The following is a 21,370-nucleotide window of genomic DNA, read 5'->3' on the forward strand; positions in this document are numbered from 1 at the left end:
CACCATGCCTGGCCAATGGCGTAATAAGCACAAAAGTTTTCCATTTTTATGAGATCTAACTTACCTGTTTTTTTTTTTTTTGTCACTTTTGTTGTCATTTAAAGAAACTAAAGCCTAACCCAAGGTTGTGAGAACTTATTCCCGTTTTAAGAATCGTGTAGTTCTAACTCTTACATTTAGGTCTATGCTCCATTTGGAGTGAATTTTTGTGTGGTTTAGGAAGCGGTCTAACATCATTCTCCTGCATGTGGATATCTAGTAGTCCTGGCACCATCTGTGCAAAAGATGGTTGTTTCGAGTCGTCCTGAAGCGGCGGCCAGAGAAGAGACAAGGGTATGAGCATCGGATCTCCATGCCTTTCTTGGACATCCAGAAAAGGTTCGGCCTTAACATAGATCGATGGTGGACAATCCAGAGTGCTGAACAGCCCTACAAGCTTGCTACTCGATGCCATGCTTTTGAAAAAGAATGGATAGAATGTGCACATGGAATTGGTGCTATCCGGGCAGAGAAAGAGTGCAAGATAGAATATGATGATTTTATAGAGTGTTTGCTTCGGCAGAAAACGATGAGACGTGTGAATGCCATCAGGAGGCAGCGGGATAAGCTGATAAAGGAAGGGAAGTACACCCCTCCACCTCACCACATTGGCAAGGGGGAGCCTCGGCCCTGAGCAGAGCAGCTGGTGATGTCTGGAGGCTGATTTTCCCATTCTCTGTTCTCCACTGGAAAGGTTGTTTACGGAAAACCTCCTTGTCAAAGTGTGTAAAAATAAAGGATTGCTCCATCCAAAAAAAAAAAAAAAAAAAGATGGTTGTTTCCCCATTAAGTTGTCCTGACACCTTTGTCAAATATGAACTGACCATACATATAAAGGTTTGTTTTTTGAGACAAGGTCTCACGCTGTCACCAGGCTGGAGTGCAGCAGCATGCTCACTGCTCACTGCAGCCCCGACCTCCCAGGCTCAAATGATCTTCCTACTTAGCTTCTCAAGTAGCTAGAATTACAGGCATGTACCACCATGCCCAACTAAGTTTTGTATTTTTTTTGTAGAGATGGAATTTCACCACGTTGCCTAGGTTGGTCTCGAACTCCTGGGCTCAAGTGATCCTCCTACCTCAGCCTCATAAAGTGTTGGGGTTACAGGTGTGACCCACTGTGCCCGGCCACAGTTTATTTTTAGACCCTCAATCTATGTGTATCTTATGTCAGTCTCACATAGTCTTATTGTAGTTTTATATCTTGTTTCTTCTTTCAAGATTGTTTTGGCTACTCTGGGTACCTTGCATTTCCATATGAATTTTAGGATCAGTGTGTGAATCTTCTTAAGTGGGAGCAGATGCTATAGAAGACTCCCAATAGTGAACTGAGGACCAAAATTACCCAGAAGCCTCTACATGGTGAAGGAAAGATTAGGGAACCAGGCAGGTCATTTACTGGTACTAGGTGTATTTTGGAAATTTCCTAAAGAGTTCTTACCTCTGGGGGTGAGGGTACTCCTTACTGGCATGCAGGCCTCAATTTCCAAATAGTTCAGTCAAAAGATTGGATTTAGAGGATTAGAATTCCAAGAAAACCAAAGGTTCAGGGGCAAGGCTCCAGACAGCTCTATGTAGACCAGGCCCTGGAAGAGAGCTGAAGGTCGTGTTGCTTCCACATTGACCTAAAGCAATGGAGACTGGCCGAGACTCTTACTGCTCTTCAATCCTTCCAAGATTTTAAAGGACCAGTGTCCCCTTTTGATTAAGGCTCCCACAGAACTGACTCAGGAGGGGCCTTCAATGGCTTAAGGCCAAAGTCCTTCTGGTTGTACACACGAGCTGGTGTGCTCTCAAGTGGGTATAGCAAAGGGTTAAATACATGAGCTTTGCTGTCAGGACTGGGGTTGAAATCTGAGTCTTACTATTTCTATCTGGGTAAACCTGGTTGTGTTTCGTATCCTCTGAGCATCAGTCTTGTTGTTTTTGAGACAGGGTCTCACTCTTGTCCAGGCTAGAGTGCAGTGGTGCGATCACAGCTTCCTGCAGCCTCGACCTGCTGGGCTCTGAGCATCAGTTTTGTTACTTCTACACACCTCGTAGTGTTCTTTTGTTGGGGGTGGGAGGTGACATAGGATAATGCAGGGTAAGCCCTGGCACAGTGCCTGGCTCCAGTGAGTGGAAGATGCTGTTTTGGACAGACCCCTGAGCTTCGCAGAAAGCTTTCAGACTCTCTTGAGGACACTGTGTGCCATGGGATATTCCTTGGAACCAAGACACTCATATTAGTATCATATATAATACAAATGAGTAGAAATGTCTGGCTATCCCCTCATATTCCAAGAGTCTTCTGTTTGTTTGCACTGTGGCCATGAGGCCTTTGTTCTGGGGTGATGATGTTAGTACTTGGGGTGTAGATGCCAGTGTAAGAAACTCGCCATTTGACCTAAAACGGGGAGCAGGGGACAGGGAGGAAGAGAGAAAAGCTCGGCAGTGGGAAAGTGGGTGGAGAGGAATATTGAGGGTGAGGTGGACTGATGCTGGAAGAAGTAGGGAGTCTTGTGTCGATGTTGAAAAGGAATATTTCCAGGAAGTTCTGTCTTGTCATAGGTGGAGTTGTCGTCTTTCATACCCACAAGAAATCTTCAGTCTGTTCTACTCTTCATGGCTTTAAAGTAGATTTTGTGCTCTAAGAAAGTGTTCCGGGCCGGGCGCAGTGGCTCACGCCTGTAATCCCAGCACTATGGGAGGCCAAGGCGGGTGGATCACGAGGTCAGGAGATCGAGACCATCCTGGCTAACATGGTAAAACCCCGTCTCTACTAAAAATACAAAAAATTAGCCAGGTGTGGTGGTGGGCACCTGTAGTCCCAGCTACTTGGGAAGCTGAGGCAGGAGAATGGCATGAACCCGGGAGGCGGAGCTTGCAATGAGCTGAGATCGCACCACTGCACTCCAGCCTGGGCGACTGAGCAAGACTCCGTCTCAAAAAAAAGTGTTCTAGATGCATAGAGATGTTGATAGGACAGTAAGGCAAGAGGAGAGTAGCTGAATCTTTTTCTTACCTGTATTTGATGTGATTCCTTCACACTAACCTGCCGGATCTGCAGAGCTGGAAGAGGAATTTGATGGTAGGTGCTTTGGGTGGAGAGGGGGCTGTGGGAGCAGTAGGTACAAGCTGGTAACAACCAGCTTCTACAAGACACAAACTCCATCCAGGACTGTATTTCCAGGTTCCTTTTCCTCATGGCTTGAATCAAGAGGGGAACATAAGGACAGGGGCCAACGATTTGACCCACAGTGAACTCAGTAGTAAGCACCAAGCCTGTTGAAACGCTTTGCATGTACTTTCCCCTTTCCAGCTGGATGGTCCATGGGCACCCATCACTTCTCTGCTGTCTCCTAAGCTAGAAACCTGGGATCCATATATCCTAGATACATAGATAGGATATCTAGAATAGTAAGGGCTTGTAATCCTAGGCCCTTACTACTCTTCTAGCAAGAACGGGCAGGTGTGTGGTCTTGAGCAAACGTGAGTCACGAGTGTCCATGGTGGTCTCAGGCATACCCTGTGAAGCTTCTATGCTGCAGGCAGGCCTGGGGGCTCAGTGTGCAGCTACCAGCCTGGAGTTGGGGGGTGTGAGGGCCTGCTGGGCACTGGGTTTTACTGGGGGAGTGCTGAGGTCCAAGGGTGAATCTGGGACGCGCTTCCCTCTCTTCCCCTCATGCAGAGGGTGTTTCAATGCATGCTGCACTGCCTGCGGCTGAAGGAGGGGTCAGCACAGGTCCTGTGAACATGTCCTTGCTGCCCTTTCCAAAGCATCTTTTCTTTTTTTTTTTTTGAGATGGAGTCTCGCTCTGTTGCCCAGGCTGGAGTGCAGTGGCCGGATCTCAGCTCACTGCAAGCTCCGCCTCCCGGGTTCCCGCCATTCTCCTGCCTCAGCCTCCCGAGTAGCTGGGACTACAGGCGCCCGCCACCTCGCCCGACTAGTTTTTTTGTATTTTTTAGTAGAGACGGGGTTTCACCGTGTTCACCAGGATGGTCTCGATCTCCTGACCTCGTGATCCGCCCGTCTCGGCCTCCCAAAGTGCTGGGATTACAGGCTTGAGCCACCGCGCCCGGCCTAGCATCTTTTCTTAATAGTTGCATGTGACACCCAGGTGCTGTTATCTCTCACATGGTTTTCTTAGTGCTTAGAGTATATTCATGCATGGATAGTTTAAGATGTTTCCATTGGCGGGGGACAAGCACTATTCCAGTATCTTGTAGCTGTCCTGTTCCAGCACGCTGCATATATTAACTCACGGAATCCCATCAACTCTGCAAGGTGGATGCTATATTACTATCTCTACCTCAACTAGGGAACTGAGGCAGAGGTCGGGTAAGCTGCCAAGGTCACAAAGCTGTTAAGTGTCGGAAGCCAGACAGTCTGACTCCAGAACAAGGTGCAGAGACTCAACCTGAGCCTGCAGGCCTGAGTTTTGTTTTGTTTTTGAGACAGAGTTTCGCTCTTGTTGCCCAGGCTGGAGTGCAATGGCGTGATCTCGGCTCACTGCAACCTCTGCCTCGTGGGTTCAAGCGATTCTTCTGCCTCAGCCTCCCGAGTAGCTGGATTACAGGCATGTGCCACTATGCCTGGCTAATTTTTTGTATTTTTAGTAGAGATGGGGTTTCTCCATGTTAGTCAGGCTGGTCTTGAACTCCAGACCTCAGGTGATCCGCCCGCCTTGGCCTCCCAAAGTGCTGAGATTACAGGTGTGAGCCACCGTGCCCAGCCCTGAGGCCTGAGTTTCAATTCACAACCCCTCAAAAACTTGATGTATGACTTGGGTGAGTACGAATGTCTCTGGGCCCCATTTTCCTAGTCTTATCACCTAAGAATGGTGTAGGTGGCTTGTCAGCTGCTTTCCATAGCCTACCCATTCAACTGTGATTTCTTTTTTTTTTTTTTTTTTTTTTTTTTGAGACGGAGTCTCACTCTGTCACCCAGGCTGGAGTGCAGTGGCCAGATCTCAGCTCACTGCAAGCTCCGCCTCCCGGGTTCACGCCATTCTCCTGCCTCAGCCTCCCGAATAGCTGGGACTACAGGCGCCTGCCACCTCGCCCGGCTAAGTTTTTGTATTTTTAGTAGAGACGGGGTTTCACTGTGTTACCCAGGATGGTCTCGATCTCCTGACCTCGTAATCCGCCCGTCTCGGCCTCCCAAAGTGCTGGGATTACAGGCTTGAGCCACCGCGCCCGGCCTCAACTGTGATTTCTATTCCTTAACAATACTGGGTGATCACTTTACTGTCACCCACTATACCATCCTCAATTCCACCTCTGCCACTAGCCCTGCCACTCCCTTCCCTGCCCCCAACTGCCTGAGCGGCCGCTTGGTGACCTTGTTAAATAATCTTGTATATCAGTGTCCACATCTGCAAATCAGGGAAATACTTCCCTAAAGATCCCAGCTCTTCTGTTCTGCTAGAATTTCATAGGACAAGATGGCTGAAAATACAGGCAATCACCTGCAGCATGGACATCTTTTGAGGAATCAGATTTTTGTTTTTGAGACAGGGTCTTGCTGTCGCCCAGACTGGAGTACAGTGGTGTGACCTTGGCTCACTGCAACCTCTGCCACCCAGGTTCAAGCAATTCTCAGCCACTTGATTAGCCAGGACTATTGGCGTGCAGCACCACACCCAGCTAATTTTTGTATTTTCAGTTGAGATGGGGTTTCACCATGTTGGCCAGGCTGGTCTCAAACTCTTGGCCTCAAGTGATCTGCCCACCTTGGCCTCCCAAAGTGCTGGGATTATAGGTGTGAGCCACCACACTCGGCCTGAGTATATAGAGATTGTTGGAATCTGACAAAATGACTTTGGGCCGGCATTTTTTCAGTTAGCCTCTTCCATTCTCCCAGATCTGGGCATCAGTCATTGTCAAGGCATCCCCAGAAGCCCAGGAAAAACGCTCAGCTTAAACACGGAGGGAAATCAAGAAAACATCCATGGCCATTAGAAATGCTTTTATTTATAAAAGAACTACTTAAATATAAACATCTCTACATAGAAACACTCTCCACAACAGGACTGTTGCATGACTGCCTTCTGACCGCGACCAGCAGAGACACTGGATGGAAGGGCTCCATGGTGTCTCCCCAGACTCCCAGGATTTTAAGGCTTAAATGTGTACTTGGAGGAACAGGGGCTGTAAGGCTATTTCTTCCCTTTTAAAAGACAAATCTCATGGTTTCCCATTCCAAGATAGGCTTCATAGCTGGGGAAAATCTTAAGATTCTTGCTCTAAGGGGTAAGTAAATATCTTCCTGAGACTGGGAGGTATGATCAGGCACTTGGGCTTTGAATGTCATCTCTGAAGCATGGAAGTTAGTGGTGAAAACTTATTTCCAAGTCTAGGATATGCTACTTCTGGAATGGCTTATCCCAATTCAAGTAAGTCACATGTGTTATGTTGTCTGCATCTATGCATGTAACTAAACAGTCATCAGGGTGCTTGGATGAAGCAGACAGACATCCAGTCTTCCACTAGGCTCAACTGGTTTCAGCTCAAAGCAGAATTAATACTTTTAATGGAATGGCTGGAGCGCTCATACTGTTATTGTAGCAAAATCAATCAATCATTGAGTCCAGGGCAGGCGGCCACCAGACATTAGACTGTAAAGACCATCAGAAAGGTGTCATTGAAGTTGGGGTATGGTGGCTCACGCCTGTAATCCCAGCAGGGAGGCAGGAGGGTTGTTTAAGCCCAGGTGTTTGAGACCAGCATGGGTAACATAGCAAGACCCCATCTCAAAAGAAAAAAAAGTGTCAGTGATTGTACCTAACAAGGGAAGAGAATCTTTCAGATGAAGGCTCAACAGAAAATAAAGGCCCTAAACACTTCTAAAAGTAGAAAGCAGTTGAATTTTGCATAACCAATCTGGGAATAGAGTGAAAGAAACAAGGTTACAGAAGGTAGTGTTTTAGGGACTTTAGAAATTCGGGGCAGTATGTATGAGAATGTGTGCTGGACACTGGAGGTGTCCCAGGAGCTTTGAAGCACTAGGTTTGGTTCAATCCCGACAAACTCCTGGCCACGTGCAAGCACTGCCTCACGGGGTGCCCAGAGCCATTAATTCTCTTCATCTGAGTTGGCATCCGGTCAGCTGAGCATGGAACATGGGGCCACCCCAAACACAGTACAGCACAACCAATACCAACACTGTCTATTGCTAGAGCACAGCTTCCTGCATACCTAGGACACTGGGCTTCTGACTGGAAGTTTCTCCTTTCCAAAGGCCAGCTCCAACACTTGTCTCTCTTCTCATGGTCACTAAGTCATTTGCAAAGCCCCAGGGTCCATTCAGATTCTAGAGATTCTAGTGAGCATCAAGGTTTACAACCCAATCAAGGAGAACAAGATCTGTGGTGGGCTCCACCATGCCATGGTTAAGCAACGCAGACAGGGCCTGTGTCTCAGGAGCAGGCGCCCTCTCGGTGGGCCGCCAGAACCCTCGGCGGACTGAAAGCAAAGGCAGCAAGGCTGGGTGGCGGGCAGCATGGGCTCAGGTGTACTCGGTTTTGCGGATATAATTGGAGGGAACGTAGCCCTTCTTCCCGTTAACCTCAGCCAACCACCACTCTGTATTTCCTGTAACATCTTTAAACTCGAGGATCTTGAGTTTCTGATTGGCTGACACACTCAGCTCATTTGGGTTTCGTGCCTTGAAGGTGTAGACAGCAAAATAGACCTGTATGAGGGAGAGAGAGAGAAAATGGGAAGTTGCTGGGAGCAATGCCATCCAACAGCTTCGTGTGGTGATGGGGAGGGTTCCACATCCACTTGCCCACATGTGGCTACTGAGCCCCTGAAATATAGCTAGTGAGACAGGAACTGAATTTTTCATTTTAATTTTAACAAAAATTTAAATAGGTACATATGGATGATGGCTATCATAATAGAGGGATGATTCAAAGGAAACACCAATTTGGCCAGGCGTGGTGGCTCGTGCCTGTAATCCCAGCACTCTGGGAGGCTGAGATGGGTGGATCACTGGAAGTTGGGAGTTTAAAACCAGCCTGGCCAACATGGTGAAACCCCGCCTCTACTAAAAATACAAAAATTAGCTGGGCGTGGTGGTGCACACTTGTAATCCCAGCTACTCAGGAGGCTGAGGCAGGAGAATTGCTCCAACACAGGATGCAGAGGTTGCAGTGAGCCAAGATCGTGCCACCGGACTCCAGACCCTGGGCAACAGAGTGAGACTCCATCTCAAAACAAAAAAACACCAATTTGGGAGGCTGAGGCGGGTGGATCACTAGGGGTCAGGAGTTCCAGACCGGCTGGCCAACATGGTAAAACCCCATTTCTACCAAAAATGTAAAAAATAGCCAGGCACGATGGTGAACGCCTGTGACCCCAGCTACTCCGGAGATTGAGGCAGGAGAATTGTCTGAACCCAGGAGACAGAGGTTGTACCACTGTACTCCAGCCTGGGCAACAGAGCAAGACTCCATTAAAAAATAAAAATAAAATCTACCTTTTCAGTCTTTCAGAGTTGCTTTGAAGGGTGGAAGACAAGCATATTCTTCCATACCTCAAACATAAACCAGAAAACCACAACCAACTTCAAAGAAAGAAAAGTTGATCTTTAGGCGCCACAAAGATCTAATGATCTAATGCCCATGGAAGGGAGGGGCTCAGGGAGTAGGAGGAGAAGCCATGAGGCCCATGGGAGCCCAAGGAAGGGATACACGGCCAGGGATTTAGGACCTGGTCAGGGACAGGAGCTGAGACTACAACTACATTCCCTGTTCCAACTCAATTTAAGAAAGGTCCTTTTTCCCCCCCCCTTGATGTGTCTACAATAACTGTCCGCTTGGTAGGCCGAGAATGGGGTGTTTGACCCAGGCAGTGGGTAGTAAGAAATCACCAGAAAAATGAGCATGCACAAAGCTTGGCTGTGGCACTGAGGAATGTGCTGTGGGAAGCCTGAACTGAGAAAGTGGGTAAAAATTGGACTTTTAGAATCCAGACAGTGGCAGCACCTCTACAACCCAGGATGCAACTGGGCCTTCCCCTGAGGGCAAATCCCGCCAGAGATGAGCTCACAGACAAACCTGACAGTCAACACAGGAAGATGTTCCACTGAAGAGTGAGCAAAGGCAACAGAGGGTGAAGCAGGGCAGGGACTCTGCAGCTGTGAATCTGAAAATGGCTTTAAAGCATGCAGGTGAGTTCAAGATATGGCCAGGTGCGGTGGCTCACACCTGTAATCCTAACAAGTTGGGAGGCCAAGGCGAGCAGAGAGGTCAGGAGATCGAAACCATCCTGGCCAACATAGTGAAACCCTGTCTCTAATAAAGTAGTTCCAGCTACTTGGGAAGCCGAGGCAGGAGAATAGCTTGAACCTGGGAGGTGGCGGTTGCAGTGAGCTGAGATTGTGCCATTGCATTCCAGCCTGGGCGATAGGCAAGACTGTCTCAAAACCCCACAATCAAATTCATAAACGGGAACAGGCCATTACAAAGAATAGAAAAAACTGGGGCCGGGCACGGTGGCTCACGCCTGTAATCCCAGCACTTTGGGAGGCCGAGGTGGGTGGAGCACTTGAGTTCAGGAGTTTGAGACCAGCCTGGCCAACACGGTGAAGCCCTGTCTCTACTGAAAATATAAAAATTAGCTGGGTGTGTTGGTGTACACCTGTAATCCCAGCTACTCAGGAAGCTGAGGCATGAGAATTGCTTGAACTTGGGAGGCGGAGGTTGCAGTGAGCTGAGATTGTGCTACTGTGTTCCAGCCTGGGTGACAAACACAAAAACAAAAAAACTGGGCAGAATTTCATTTCTAAATTCCAGAAATTACAGTACAGTTACTTGGATCAAAAACCAAACAAGTGGATTAAATCGATGTTATACAACTGAAGAATCAGTGAACTGGAAGAGTAATGAAATTTTCACTGTGGCATCGCTTAAACACCCAGTGGCACAGGGGTCCAGGAACAGCCTGGGAAGTGTCAGCAAGGAAGGTGCTCGAAGGCTCTGAGGGCAGAGATTCCTCGTGTGCTTCGAAGATGTGTCTGTGAGCTCATCTCAGATCACCCCTAGGCCTCAGGCAAGCCGCTTCTGCCTCACCCCTGCCTGTACCCACAACACATCTGCTGCCGCCTGTGCCACACTGGCCAGACAGTTATGCACTCACCTGGTTGCCTTCTGCCTCACTGCTTTCTGGCTCTGTGCTTCTGTCTTCCGGAGCCTGGGCTGTTCTTGCACATCCTTTTACGAGGTCTTGACCTTGCCCATTTCGTCCTGGTACAGAGTAGCCAACCATTTCTGGATGCCTGAAGTTCCGGTAGCTCCTCTGGGTGGCAGTGGGTTGGTTTACATCTCTAGCTACATCTGCAGCGTCCCCTGACCTTGGCTGGGAGGTAGAGTCTGGCTCTGAAGGGCATCCGGAAGGACCACTCTCTGAACTACCCGGATTTAGGGACGCACTGAGAGTTCCTTGGTCACCTTCCTTCAACGGAGAAGATACATCTTGAGGCTGCTTCTGGCAAGACCCCGAGGTAAAGGATACAGCCATGCTGCTGGGGTTGAAGGTCAGGGTGCTGCCGCTGTTCTGGCGTGGGAACCTGGGGGAGGAGCTGCCGTGCTCAGACTCTGTGGAGGAGTGGCTGCCCACGGAGGCGTCGGAGTGGCTGCGGCGAGGATTGTAGGGCTTTAGGAAGGAGCTGTACACGAAGCCTTTGGTGACTACAACGGAAACAGGAAATATAAACAACTCTTAGCAGAAGGATAGACAGATGGAGGGAGCATCGAGAGAAAAACTGTAAAAGCTAGGTTATTCATCTGTAAAATGAAGAGTAAAACAAAAAAAGCCAGGACAATAGTGAGACACAAAATAAAATGCCTAGTGACAAAGCGGCTTGGAACACAGTCCCAGGATGTGATGTGTGTAGGTAGAGACGAAGAGCCGCAGCTGCCTGCCGATTCATTCATGTCACAACCTCACAACAGACGCGTGCCAGGAGGCCTGTGGCCAACCGAGAAGACAGCAATGAAAACAATCCTATGTCTGGGAATCATCATGGGAAGAGAATGTCATAGAACACAGATCACGCCTAAGAGGAAGGCTTGACTAAGCCTGTGTTCAAATACAGCAAGTGTAGAAAGGACCAAGAACTAGCCTCGCCCGCACACGGGGGCTCATGCCTGTAATCCCAGCTCTTTGGGAAGCTGAGATGGGAGGATTGCTTGAGCCCAGTTCCCTGGTCAACATAGTGAGACTCCATCTCTTTTAAAAAAAAAAAAAAAAAAAAAAAAAAGGCTGGGTACAGTGGCTCATACCTGTAATCCAGGCACTTTGGGTGGCTGAGGCAGGCAGATCACCACAGGACAGGAGTTCACGACCAGCCTGGCCAACATGGTGAAGCCCCATCTGTACTAAAAAATTAGCCAGGCATGGTGGTGCATGCCTGTGATCCCAGCTACTCAGGAGGCTGAGGCATGAGAATCGCTTGAACCCAGGAGCCAGACGTTGCAGTGAGCCAAGACCACACCATTGCACTCCAACCTGGGCAACAAGAACGAAACTCCGTCTCAAAAAAAAAAAAAAAAAAAAGCTTAGCTCAAGAAGCCCCTCCATAGGCCTCCCTGTGCTCTTTCCCTCCAGGACACTCGAATCCTTTGCTCTGGGAGTCTGGATATACTGGGAGGATGTTCTAATGTAGGAAACTATTTGTTAGAATGTACATGTAACATGTACTATACATGTTCACTTTAATTGCCCAAGATGACCAAGGGGGCTTTCAGCTAAAAAGTATAAATTAGGGATTCCGTGAGTATCCACATGACAATTTTTCGTAATAACACCGTCAAGGCACAGACCCAGAATATGTAGCCTCCACGAGAACAATGACCATCACTCTCTTGATCTCTGATGCATTTCCTGTACCTGACAGCTGATCTGAATACTGTGGCTGCTTGCTACCACTTCTCAGGTTTGAGTAGATAAAAACCAAAGGATAGAGCAGCTTCTTAAACAGCTTGGAACTTTACAGGGGGTCCATCTGTCTCTGACCCCAGTAGTAGCTGTCACCTGGTGTCACCCTAACAGGCTCCATCCTCTGTCCTTTCTCACTTCTAATCTCTTATTCTGGGTAAGGAGAAGTGGGGAGGAAAAAAAATCCACAAGATGCTTTTAAAGAAACCAAGAAATGTAACATTTTTCAGTTCTGGGTGGTGAATACATAGATGCCTATTGGATGGGACCACAATCCCTATCTAAAATGCTTAGGGCCAGACATGTTTCGGAATTCAGATTCTTTTAATTCTGGAAAGGTAGTCAAGTAGCTGTATTACATATTTTGTAAATCTCCCCCAGCAGGGTCAGCACCCCATAATCAATTCTGTTAATGAATATTCAGAATGAGATCCTGTCATTTGTGGCCACATGGTTGAACCTGGAGGACATGTTAAGTGAAATGAGCCAGGCACAGAAAGACAAATACCATATAATCTCATTCACGTAGAATCTAGACAAGTTGATCTCATAGAGGTTGAGAGTAGAATGCTAGTTACTAGAGACTGGGGGTGGTGGAGGGGGAGGTGTGGCTATCATGGGAGGTGAGTCTGGGGAGAGGTTACTTAACAGGTACAAAGTTAGGAGAAATAAGCTCTGGTGTTCTATTGCACAGTAAGGTAACTGTAGCTAATGATAATGTGTATCTCAAGACAGCCAGAAGCCAAGGATTCTGATATCTCTGCAAAGAAATGACAAGTTTATAGCCTGGGCAACACAGGGAAACTGTCTCTACTAAAAATAAATTAACTGGGCATGGTCGCGCACGCCTCTGGTCCTAGCTACTCAGGAGGCCGAGACAGGAGGATTGCTTGAGCTTGGGGGGTGGAGGCTGCAGTGAGCCAAGATTGTGCCACTACAATCCAGCCTGGGTGACAAAGGTAGACCCTGTCTCAAAAATTATCACACCATACCCCATCGATATTAACAAGTATGTGTCAGTTATAAACTAAAACTTAAAGTATCTCACATAATTGCAAATAGGAAAGTTTTGATGTTTTTGTGTCATTCATGTTGGAGCTGTACTCATCCATCCATGATGTGAGCAACCTCTTGGTTGAATCAGATTGCAATCAGCATTTAAAAAAATAAGGCCAGGTGCCATGGCTCATGCTTGTAATCCTGGCACTTTGGGAGGTCAAGGCAGGTGGATCGCCTGAGGTCAGGAGTTGGAGACCAGACTGGTCAACATGGTGAAACCCCATCTCTACAAAAAATTAGCCAGGTGTGGTAGTGCATGCTACTTGTGAGGTTGAGCAGGAGAATCGTTTGAAGGCGGAGGTTGCAGTGAGCTGAGATCAAGCCGCTGCACTCTAGCTAGCCTGGGTGACAAAGCTAGACCCTGTCACAAAAGATAAAAATGAAAAATATACACACATGATTATTCACACCAAAAGTGGTAAGTTACAATTATAGTCTCACATCACTTTCATTCAGGTTTTGGCAAAAGTGTTCTGAAAAAAATCCTTGTTTTTTTAAGAACTTTTTGGATTTTGGAAAAAGGGATTACAGATCAATATTATCCCTTGTACACTTACTTAAATTCTGCCAATCACTCTCCCTCCAAAAAAGTTGTAAGCTGTTTTTAAAGTAATTTCCTAAATAGTCATGAGGTAAAGCTGTTATGGGGAGAAGCAAGCATGAAATCCCACAGGTTTTTAATTTCCACAAGACAAATTCATAGAAATTGGAAGAGGTGCTGGCTGCGGTGGCTCACACCTATAATCCCAGCATTTTAGGAGAAATAGGCAGGAGGATGGCTTGAGCCTAGAAGTTGGAGACCAGCCTGGACAACATGGCAAGACCTCATATCTATAAAATTATTGAAAAATTAGCTGGGCATGATGGCATACCTGTAGTCCCAGCTAAGGCAGGAGGACCCCTTGAACCCAGGAGTAATAAGCTATGATTGTGCCACTGCACTCCAGCCTGGGCAACAGAGCAAGACTGCCACACACAAAAAAAAAAAAATTGAAAAGAGGGCAGCTTATTTTGTGGCCTACTGGGAAAAGGCTAGGAAGGAACAGGATTCCATGAGGCAGGCCTTCCCGCCTGTAAGTGCTGTAAGACATGGCAAGAGCTTGCGTGATAAGCAATGGCGTCTCCTCTGGAATTCGTCCCAATAAAAACAGGTTTTGTTTCAGTAATGATCTTCACTCTGTAGAGAAGGTTAAGGCTACTTTTCCCCTTAATCAAAGATATTTTTTTTTCCTGGTCTAGTCCAGATTCGGGTGTAGCTAAAACTATTTTTTTCCCAGTTACAATTCCCTGCTGCTGAAAATCTCTTACCTCCATTGTCAATCAGCCAGCGGTTCTGACTGCCCATGGGGTCTTTTTTCTTAATCACACCCACCAGGTCACCTTCCAAAAGTGACACATCCAAGTCTTGAGCAGCATTGAAGTTCCGTTCTGCCTGGAAGAGTTTTTCAGGGGGATACCTGGCCAGGAGGGAGGCCCGGAGTTCTTCTGACTGTAGCATGTAACTTGGCTGAAAGGCAAGACATCAACAAAAATCCCTCAGTGGCCACCACCCCAGCAGCCATATTTCATCCCAACACGCGGCCAGTCTCAGAACTTTTTTTTTGTGATGAAGCCAGCGCACATGGCTACGTAAAAAGAGCCCTTAGGCAATGTTTGATGCCTTTATAGTTAAGAAAATTTGATACACACCTATTCTTACATTCATTTTTCTGTGACAAACATGATTAAAATGCCACTTAAAAAAAAATCAAAATATCTAAGTGATATTAGTAGGTCTTCTTGTATTTTGTTAGATGAACCTAACCAACTGAGACTTTCCCTGTCTTAACTTCCCCACCTGTGAAAGCAAGGAAGTCATAAGAAAAAAGGTAATAATAAATTCAGGCTGGGAATGGTGACTCACACCTGTAATCCCAGCACTTTGGGAGGCCAAGGTGGGCAGATCACTTGAGGCCAGGAGTTCGAGACCCGTCTGGTCAACATAGCGAAACCCTGTCTCTACTAAAAATAGAAAAACTAGCCAGGTATGGTGATGCATGCCTGCAATCCCAGCTACAAGAGGCTGAGGCAGGAGAATCACTTGAACCTGGGAGGTTGTAGTAAGCCAAGATCGAACCACTATACTCCAGCCTGGGTGACAGCAAGGCTCTGTCTCAAAAAATAAATCATAATTCTCCCTTTTAAGGTAATGTAAATTAATGTCTATGGGATCATATGGGGCAAAAATATTGTAAGCAAAGATGTATCCACAGTCCTCTAGATTATGAACCCATATAATCTGGTGTGCCTTATGCTAGTTTTTAAAATATGGAAGAACTGAGTTAAAAAAGACTAATTCCAGGTAAAAAAGGCAGTCAAACATTAACTGTTTAGCTGTATTACTTTTATGAATACAGGATAAAAAATAGGGAGGCCTGGCAGAATTAATACACCCTTAAATCAGTTTCCTGAATTAATGAATCAATAAATTAATACCAGGTGAATGCCCCCACTCCCTGCAAAAAAAAAAAAAAAAAAAGCCCGGGCGTGGTGGTTCACGCCTCTAATCCCAGCACTTTGGGAGGCCGAAGTGTATGGATCACAAGGTCAAGAGATCGAGACCACTCTGGCCAACATGGTAAAACCCCATCTCTGCTAAGAAATACAAAAATTAGCTGGGTGTGGTGGCGTGTGCCTGTAGTCCCAGCTACTTGGGAGGCTGAAAGCAGAATTCACTTCAACCCAGAAGGCGGAGGTTGCAATAAGCCAAGATTGCACCACTGCACTCCAGCCTGGCAACAGAATGAGAGACTGTCTCAAAAACAAAACAAACAAAAACTGGGCAAATGCATGAGCCCATGATGGGTGAGAATGCAACCATTATTCTCCATTTATTATGAAATACAGAAACTCCAATAGTGGGATCTGGGCCTGGCTGCAGGGTTTCCCACTCTTTACCCCGAGGTGGGGCTGCTCCTCTCAGTTCCCTACTAACCAGGCCCACGAGTGACTTTCGAGCAGACTGGCGGTCAATGGTTTTCCTCTCAAACGGCTTCTTGGTAGCTGGAAGAGACTCCGGGAAGAAGGTGAAAACCTGGAGTTGCTGCAGAACTCTACTGTGTTCTTCGTGGAAGATGGCAATAAGGTTTCCCTCCCTGCCGGCCACTTTGAGTAACTGGAGTCCGTGGGAAAAGCAGAGAGAGAGAGAAAAGAAAACACGATGAAAGATCCCAGACTGACAAAGTCTCCTGAGAACCACTGAAGCTAAAGTTCAGCTGCAGCTCACTCTCTGAGCCACGGACACAGCAGCCTGATGCAAAACACAAGTTCTCCAGGGCCCTGCCTGCGGGCCAGGTTGGCTGGCTCCTCTGGGAACTGCTCAAGAGGAAAAGGGATGTCTCAGAAGCCACAGGCTTCATGACACCATCAAGGGATCAAGAATTCCTGAGGGCTGAACTAGCGACACGTTCAGTTAATCTAGTTCAGACAATTTTTCAAACCATGCTACAATTTTTCCCAGAAAAATACCAGGCAAAGGCCACAGATGACCATCCCACTGAAGGGGTAAGAAACTCACTGAAAGCAGTGGCTTTAATTGCTCCAGAGCCTGGCGCACGAAGTCACAGTGGGCTTCAGCGTAGCCGTGGACACAGTTGGTGAAGAGGCCCTGGGCGTACTGGTGGAACTTGGGCAGCTCATCTAGCAGCTGCGCATTCAGGGCCTCGTAATTGTTCCGGGCCGATTGCAGCTCCTCCAGGGTCTTCTTGTCCTTTAGCTTCTCTGCCCGTTCTGTACAGTTATAGAAGTCCAGGAGCTTGTCAAAGCGTTTCTGTACCAGCTTATGGGGCCCTGTAAACATGCTCAGTAACTGATTTAAGGGGGAGATGACAAGCCGCTCTGTCCTCTCCTTCTGTAGGGACGAGAAAGGCACATTGCTCAGATGGACAGCACCCCACATTTGTGATTCTCCAAGTCACTCTTAAGGCTGATTTTGCTGTGTCCTCAACGACCTACTTTGTTTCTAGTACACAAGCTAAACCCATGCAGATCTACAACAGTATTCTACTAACCCATCACTAGCCTCTACTTAAATACTCCACAAGACTTCTCACTACATACTTCAATTCCCACACCAAAGAGTATGTAAAATATGCTAATCCCACTTGAGCTCCTTGAGGTGATAAATGCTAAGCTGCACGCTGATATGTGCATTAGAAACTAGATGTGATAGTTTACCTGGTAACATTTCTTATGTGTACATGTCTACATAGCTTGAATTTAACTCCAGAGTTAGTTGTTACATAAATCTGGGGTGGAGTAACTTTCATACACTCATAAACCTTTAATCATAACTAGGTAATACCGTTTTTTTTTTTGTTTTTTTTTTTAGACGGAGTCTTGCTCTTTCACCCGGGCTGGAGTGCAATGGCGCAATCTCGGCTCACTGCAGCCTCAGCCTCCCAAGTGGTTGGGATTACAGGCATGAGCCACCACACTCGGCCCCCATTTTTATCTTTCAAAGAATTTTTCTCTTGGCTGGGAATGGCGGCTCATGCCTGTAATCCCAGCACTTTGGGAGGCCGAGGTGGGCGGATCACTTTAGGTCAGAAGCTTGAGACCAGCCTGGCAAAACCCTGTCTCTACTAAAAATACAAAACTCAGGCAGGTGCAGCGGTGTGCACCTGTAGTCCCAGCTCCTCGGGAGGCAGAAGTTGCGGTGAGCCGAGATTGTGCCACCGCGCTCCAGCCTGGGTGACAGAGAGACTCCATATCAAAAATAATAAATTTTTCTCTTTAATTCTTTCTAACACACAGACATTAAGGGTAAGGCAATGAATACATAAAGAACATAAACAGGTACTTAGTAGTACTTAATAGCATCTTATTAAAAATAATGTACAATTAGAACACCTGTCAGCTCCCCAGCTGGGCATGTCTTTTTCACCTTCAAGCCATTTATAGATCCCTAAGAAACTATCAAATCCCATCCAGTTTTTTTTCTACAAGGGATTAAATAATCCCATATATATGGATTTAGAATTTCTCAAGAAATTTGGTCTTTAAGTATTTTTTTTGAGACAGAGTCTCGCTCTTGCCGCCCAGGCTGGAGATCTCAGCTCACCATGACCTCCACCTTCCAGGTTCAAGCGATTCACCTGCCTCAGCCTCCTGAGTAGCTGGGATTACAGGCATGCACCACCATGCCTGGCTAATTTTGTATTTTTAGTAGAGACGGGGTTTCTCCATGTTGGTCAGGCTGGTCTCAACTCCCGACCTCAGGTGATCCACCCACGTTGGCCTCCCAAAGTGCTGGGATTAGAGGCATGAGCCCGGCCTTGAAGTAGTTTTTATCATCTCAAATCTCTTTGGTAACATATGAATTATATTCCTAAATATTTGTCTTCAAGGTTTTTTTTTTGAGATGTAGTCTCACTCTGTTGCCCAGGAGGGAGTACAGTGGTGCAATCTTGGTTCACTGCAACCTCCTCTTGGGGTCAAGCTATTATCTGACCTCTGCCTCCTGAGTACCTGGAATTTCAGGTGCCCACCACCATGCCCTGCTAATTTTTGTATTTTTAGTAGCAGCAGGGTTTCACTACGTTGGTCAGGATGGTCTTGAACTCCCGACCTCAAGTGATCTGCCTGCCTCTGCCTCTCAAAGTGCTAGGATTACAGGCATGAGCCACTGCACCTGGCCCCTCTTCAAGTTATTACTCCTATAGTTGTTTTTATTTGATCAGTTAATTGCCTAGTTTTCCTGTGTCCTCTTTAACTAAATTAATCACAAGCTATTTTTTTTTTCTTTTTTTAGAGATGGAGTCTTGCTCTGTCGCCCAGGCTGGAGTGCAGTGGCGCAATCTTGGCTCACTGCAAGCTACGCCTCCTGGATTCCCGCCATTCTCCTGCCTCAGCCTCCCGAGTAGCTGGGACTACAGGCTACTGCCACCATGCCTGGCTAATTTTTTAATATATTTTTCAGTAGAGACGGGGTTTCATCGTGTGAGCCAGGATGGTCTCGATCTCCTGAACTCATGATCCGCCCACCTCGGCTTCCCAAAGTACTGGGATTGCTGGCTTGAGCCACTGCACCCGGCCCTACAAGCTGTTTTTTAAAAAAATCTGTTTGTACAGACACAGGTCCTACATTTCCCTTTAACTAACTGAAAGTCATGTTGTGAATATCAAACCCCAATATGAATATAGCTAAAGGATGACTAATATGCCTGGCGCCCAGGGCCTGCGTCTGTGGAACTGACTTTTGCATGAGCTGATGCATTTGAGATGACCTTGGGAAGGGGGCCAACTTTTGAAGAAAAAGTTACTTACAAAGTTTGTGAAGAGCTGGTCACTGATATAGCGATGCACCCTCTCAAACTGCTCCAGGTCCCGGTGTCCTCGCTCCATGCACACATCCCACATGCTCACGGCAGCCACCACTTTCACACACGCCGACTCCTGGAGCCAGTGAGGACAGACACAAGTCAGAACAGACAGAACTTTCCAGCCTTTGTCATCCATCACCCTGAATAGCAATCTGGGAAAAATGCGTTCCATAATTTGAAATTTCCTCACTAGTCTGGTATTTGAGCTTTGAAATAAGCATATTTTCAACAACTATGACTTACGGAGCACAGAGAAAAGTCTAAGAGTTTTATTTCTTAAAAAATTAGGGAGGGCTTTTATCATCTCTTTAGTATTATTCCCCTATGTACCTAATAGGTTTTCTTAATTTACCAAAAAGTAAATTATCAAATTAGAACCAAGGTGATTCCTATAGGATTATGACAATGACCAGTCGCTTCTCCTTCCTCAGGTCTTGGTTCATGCTGTCACCGTCTCACAGACAACTGCCCTGCCATGCTACTGATCATGCCAGCCCGGTTTCCCATCCCACCCTGGCGCTCCCAACGGCTCCTGCTGTGCTGCTTCCTTTCTTTGTCTTTGCAAAAAAATACCCTCTCACATGACTAGAATTGACTAATGCCTGCTTATTGTCATGCTCTCCTTCACCCACCCTCCTAGTAAAAATGCAAGCTCCATAAAGGTAGACTTTTGTCTGTTTTGTCTGCTGACTCCATTATCACAGAGTCAACTCCTCCAGATAGTGATAGTTTGAACCCCAGGTTGGTTTTCCAGGCTTTCTTTTGAGACCAGCCTGGCCAGCATGGTGAAACCCCATCTCTACAATGCTGGGCTGTAACCCAAACAGACTAAATACTCCATTAGTCTATTTCAAGGGCAAACAAAGTCCCTAAGCAAAAACCTTCAGTGCCTCACACATTGGTTTGATGCTTTATTTTTATAACAATTTTTAGACCTTTTGTCGTTAATATTTATATCTGTACATACAAAGCCAGGGCTTTGTCAGTAAGATAATCCAGGGAATGTTGCTAATTCCTCCTGACTGGGAGATGTAATGTGAAACATGATGTCCTCTTGTTTTCTTTTAAAGGAATGCTGTAAAGTCCCCAAATATCAGCCCATATGCCAATGTAGATACCAAATTATCCAGCCAGTGGCCCTCAGCTTATGTTCTCTCTGGTTTTCTCACTGTTAGTCAATCTATCTAATTTTATTATTGGGCAGGCTTTTCATTTTGTGGCATGACAGAACTGTTCAACATTTTCTCTCAATTTCTGTCAGCAGTCAGAACCGAATTGACACTTCCATCAGATGGTTTTCAACGTTACATATATCCCAACCCAAAATGTATCAGTCATTGCTACGGAGGTGAGACTTTTAAGGGCTGAGGGCTCAGGTGTAGCGTGTCACACTTTAGAAAACCTGGGGAGAAAATGGCCAACAGAGGGATATCAGCATGAGAGAGGTATTAGGGGAAAGTCCTATGAAGCAGCAAGACAAAGAAACATACTCAGTAGCTGCCCCAATATTGTGTGTGTTTTATTTTTCTTGAGATGGAGTCTCACTCTCACCCAGGCTGGAGTGCAATGGCACGATCTCAGCTCGCTGCAACCTCCACCTCCTGGGTTCAAGTGATTCTCCTGCCTCAACCTCCCATGTAGCTGGGTTACAGGCACCCACCACCATGCCTGGCTAACTTTTGTATTTTTAATAGAGATGGGGTTTCACCATGTTGGCAAGGCTGGTGTTGAATTCCTAACCTCAAGTGGTCTGCCCACCTCAGTCTCCCAAAGTGCTGGGATTACAGGCATGAGCCACTGTGCCCTGCCTGTTTGTTTTAGAGATAGGGTCTTGCATGTTGCCAGGCTGTCCTCCAACTCCTGGGCTCAAGCAATCCTCCCACCTCAGCCTCCTGGGTAGCTGAGACTACAGGTGTGTGTTAACATGCCTGGCTCATGCCCCAATGTTTTGTCAAATCTCCCACTTTAAGCCAATGTGCTTCTGC

The 21,370-nt window shown here is 46.8% G+C and overlaps 1 protein-coding gene and 1 pseudogene across 20 annotated transcripts in view; one reads left to right on the forward strand and one right to left on the reverse strand.

Moving 5' to 3' along the window:
* The first annotated feature begins 297 nt into the window (after window positions 1-297).
* LOC709249 (NADH dehydrogenase [ubiquinone] iron-sulfur protein 5) lies at window positions 298-776 on the forward strand (annotated as a pseudogene).
* A 5,198-nt stretch (window positions 777-5,974) lies between these two features.
* The window catches only part of DNMBP (dynamin binding protein), a 122,058-nt gene continuing 106,662 nt past the window's right edge, over window positions 5,975-21,370 (reverse strand). For 16 of the 20 annotated variants that reach the window (XM_077947199.1, XM_015147915.3, XM_077947209.1 and 13 more), the window contains 6 exons: window positions 19,330-19,458; window positions 16,580-16,912; window positions 15,998-16,177; window positions 14,332-14,530; window positions 10,165-10,715; window positions 5,975-7,714 (listed from right to left, as the gene is read on the reverse strand). In XM_077947199.1, the coding sequence (XP_077803325.1) occupies window positions 7,529-7,714; window positions 10,165-10,715; window positions 14,332-14,530; window positions 15,998-16,177; window positions 16,580-16,912; window positions 19,330-19,458 (1,578 nt within the window). In that variant the 3' untranslated portion in view covers window positions 5,975-7,528. Of the gene's footprint in view, window positions 7,715-10,164; window positions 10,716-11,437; window positions 11,536-14,331; window positions 14,531-15,997; window positions 16,178-16,579; window positions 16,913-19,329; window positions 19,459-21,370 lie in introns of all 20 variants that reach the window. The other 4 variants (XM_077947200.1, XM_077947201.1, XR_013398249.1 and 1 more) reach the window with 3 other exon arrangements.

The sequence above is a fragment of the Macaca mulatta genome, chromosome 9 (genome assembly GCF_049350105.2).
Source record: "Macaca mulatta isolate MMU2019108-1 chromosome 9, T2T-MMU8v2.0, whole genome shotgun sequence".
Taxonomy (NCBI): Eukaryota; Metazoa; Chordata; class Mammalia; order Primates; family Cercopithecidae; genus Macaca; species Macaca mulatta.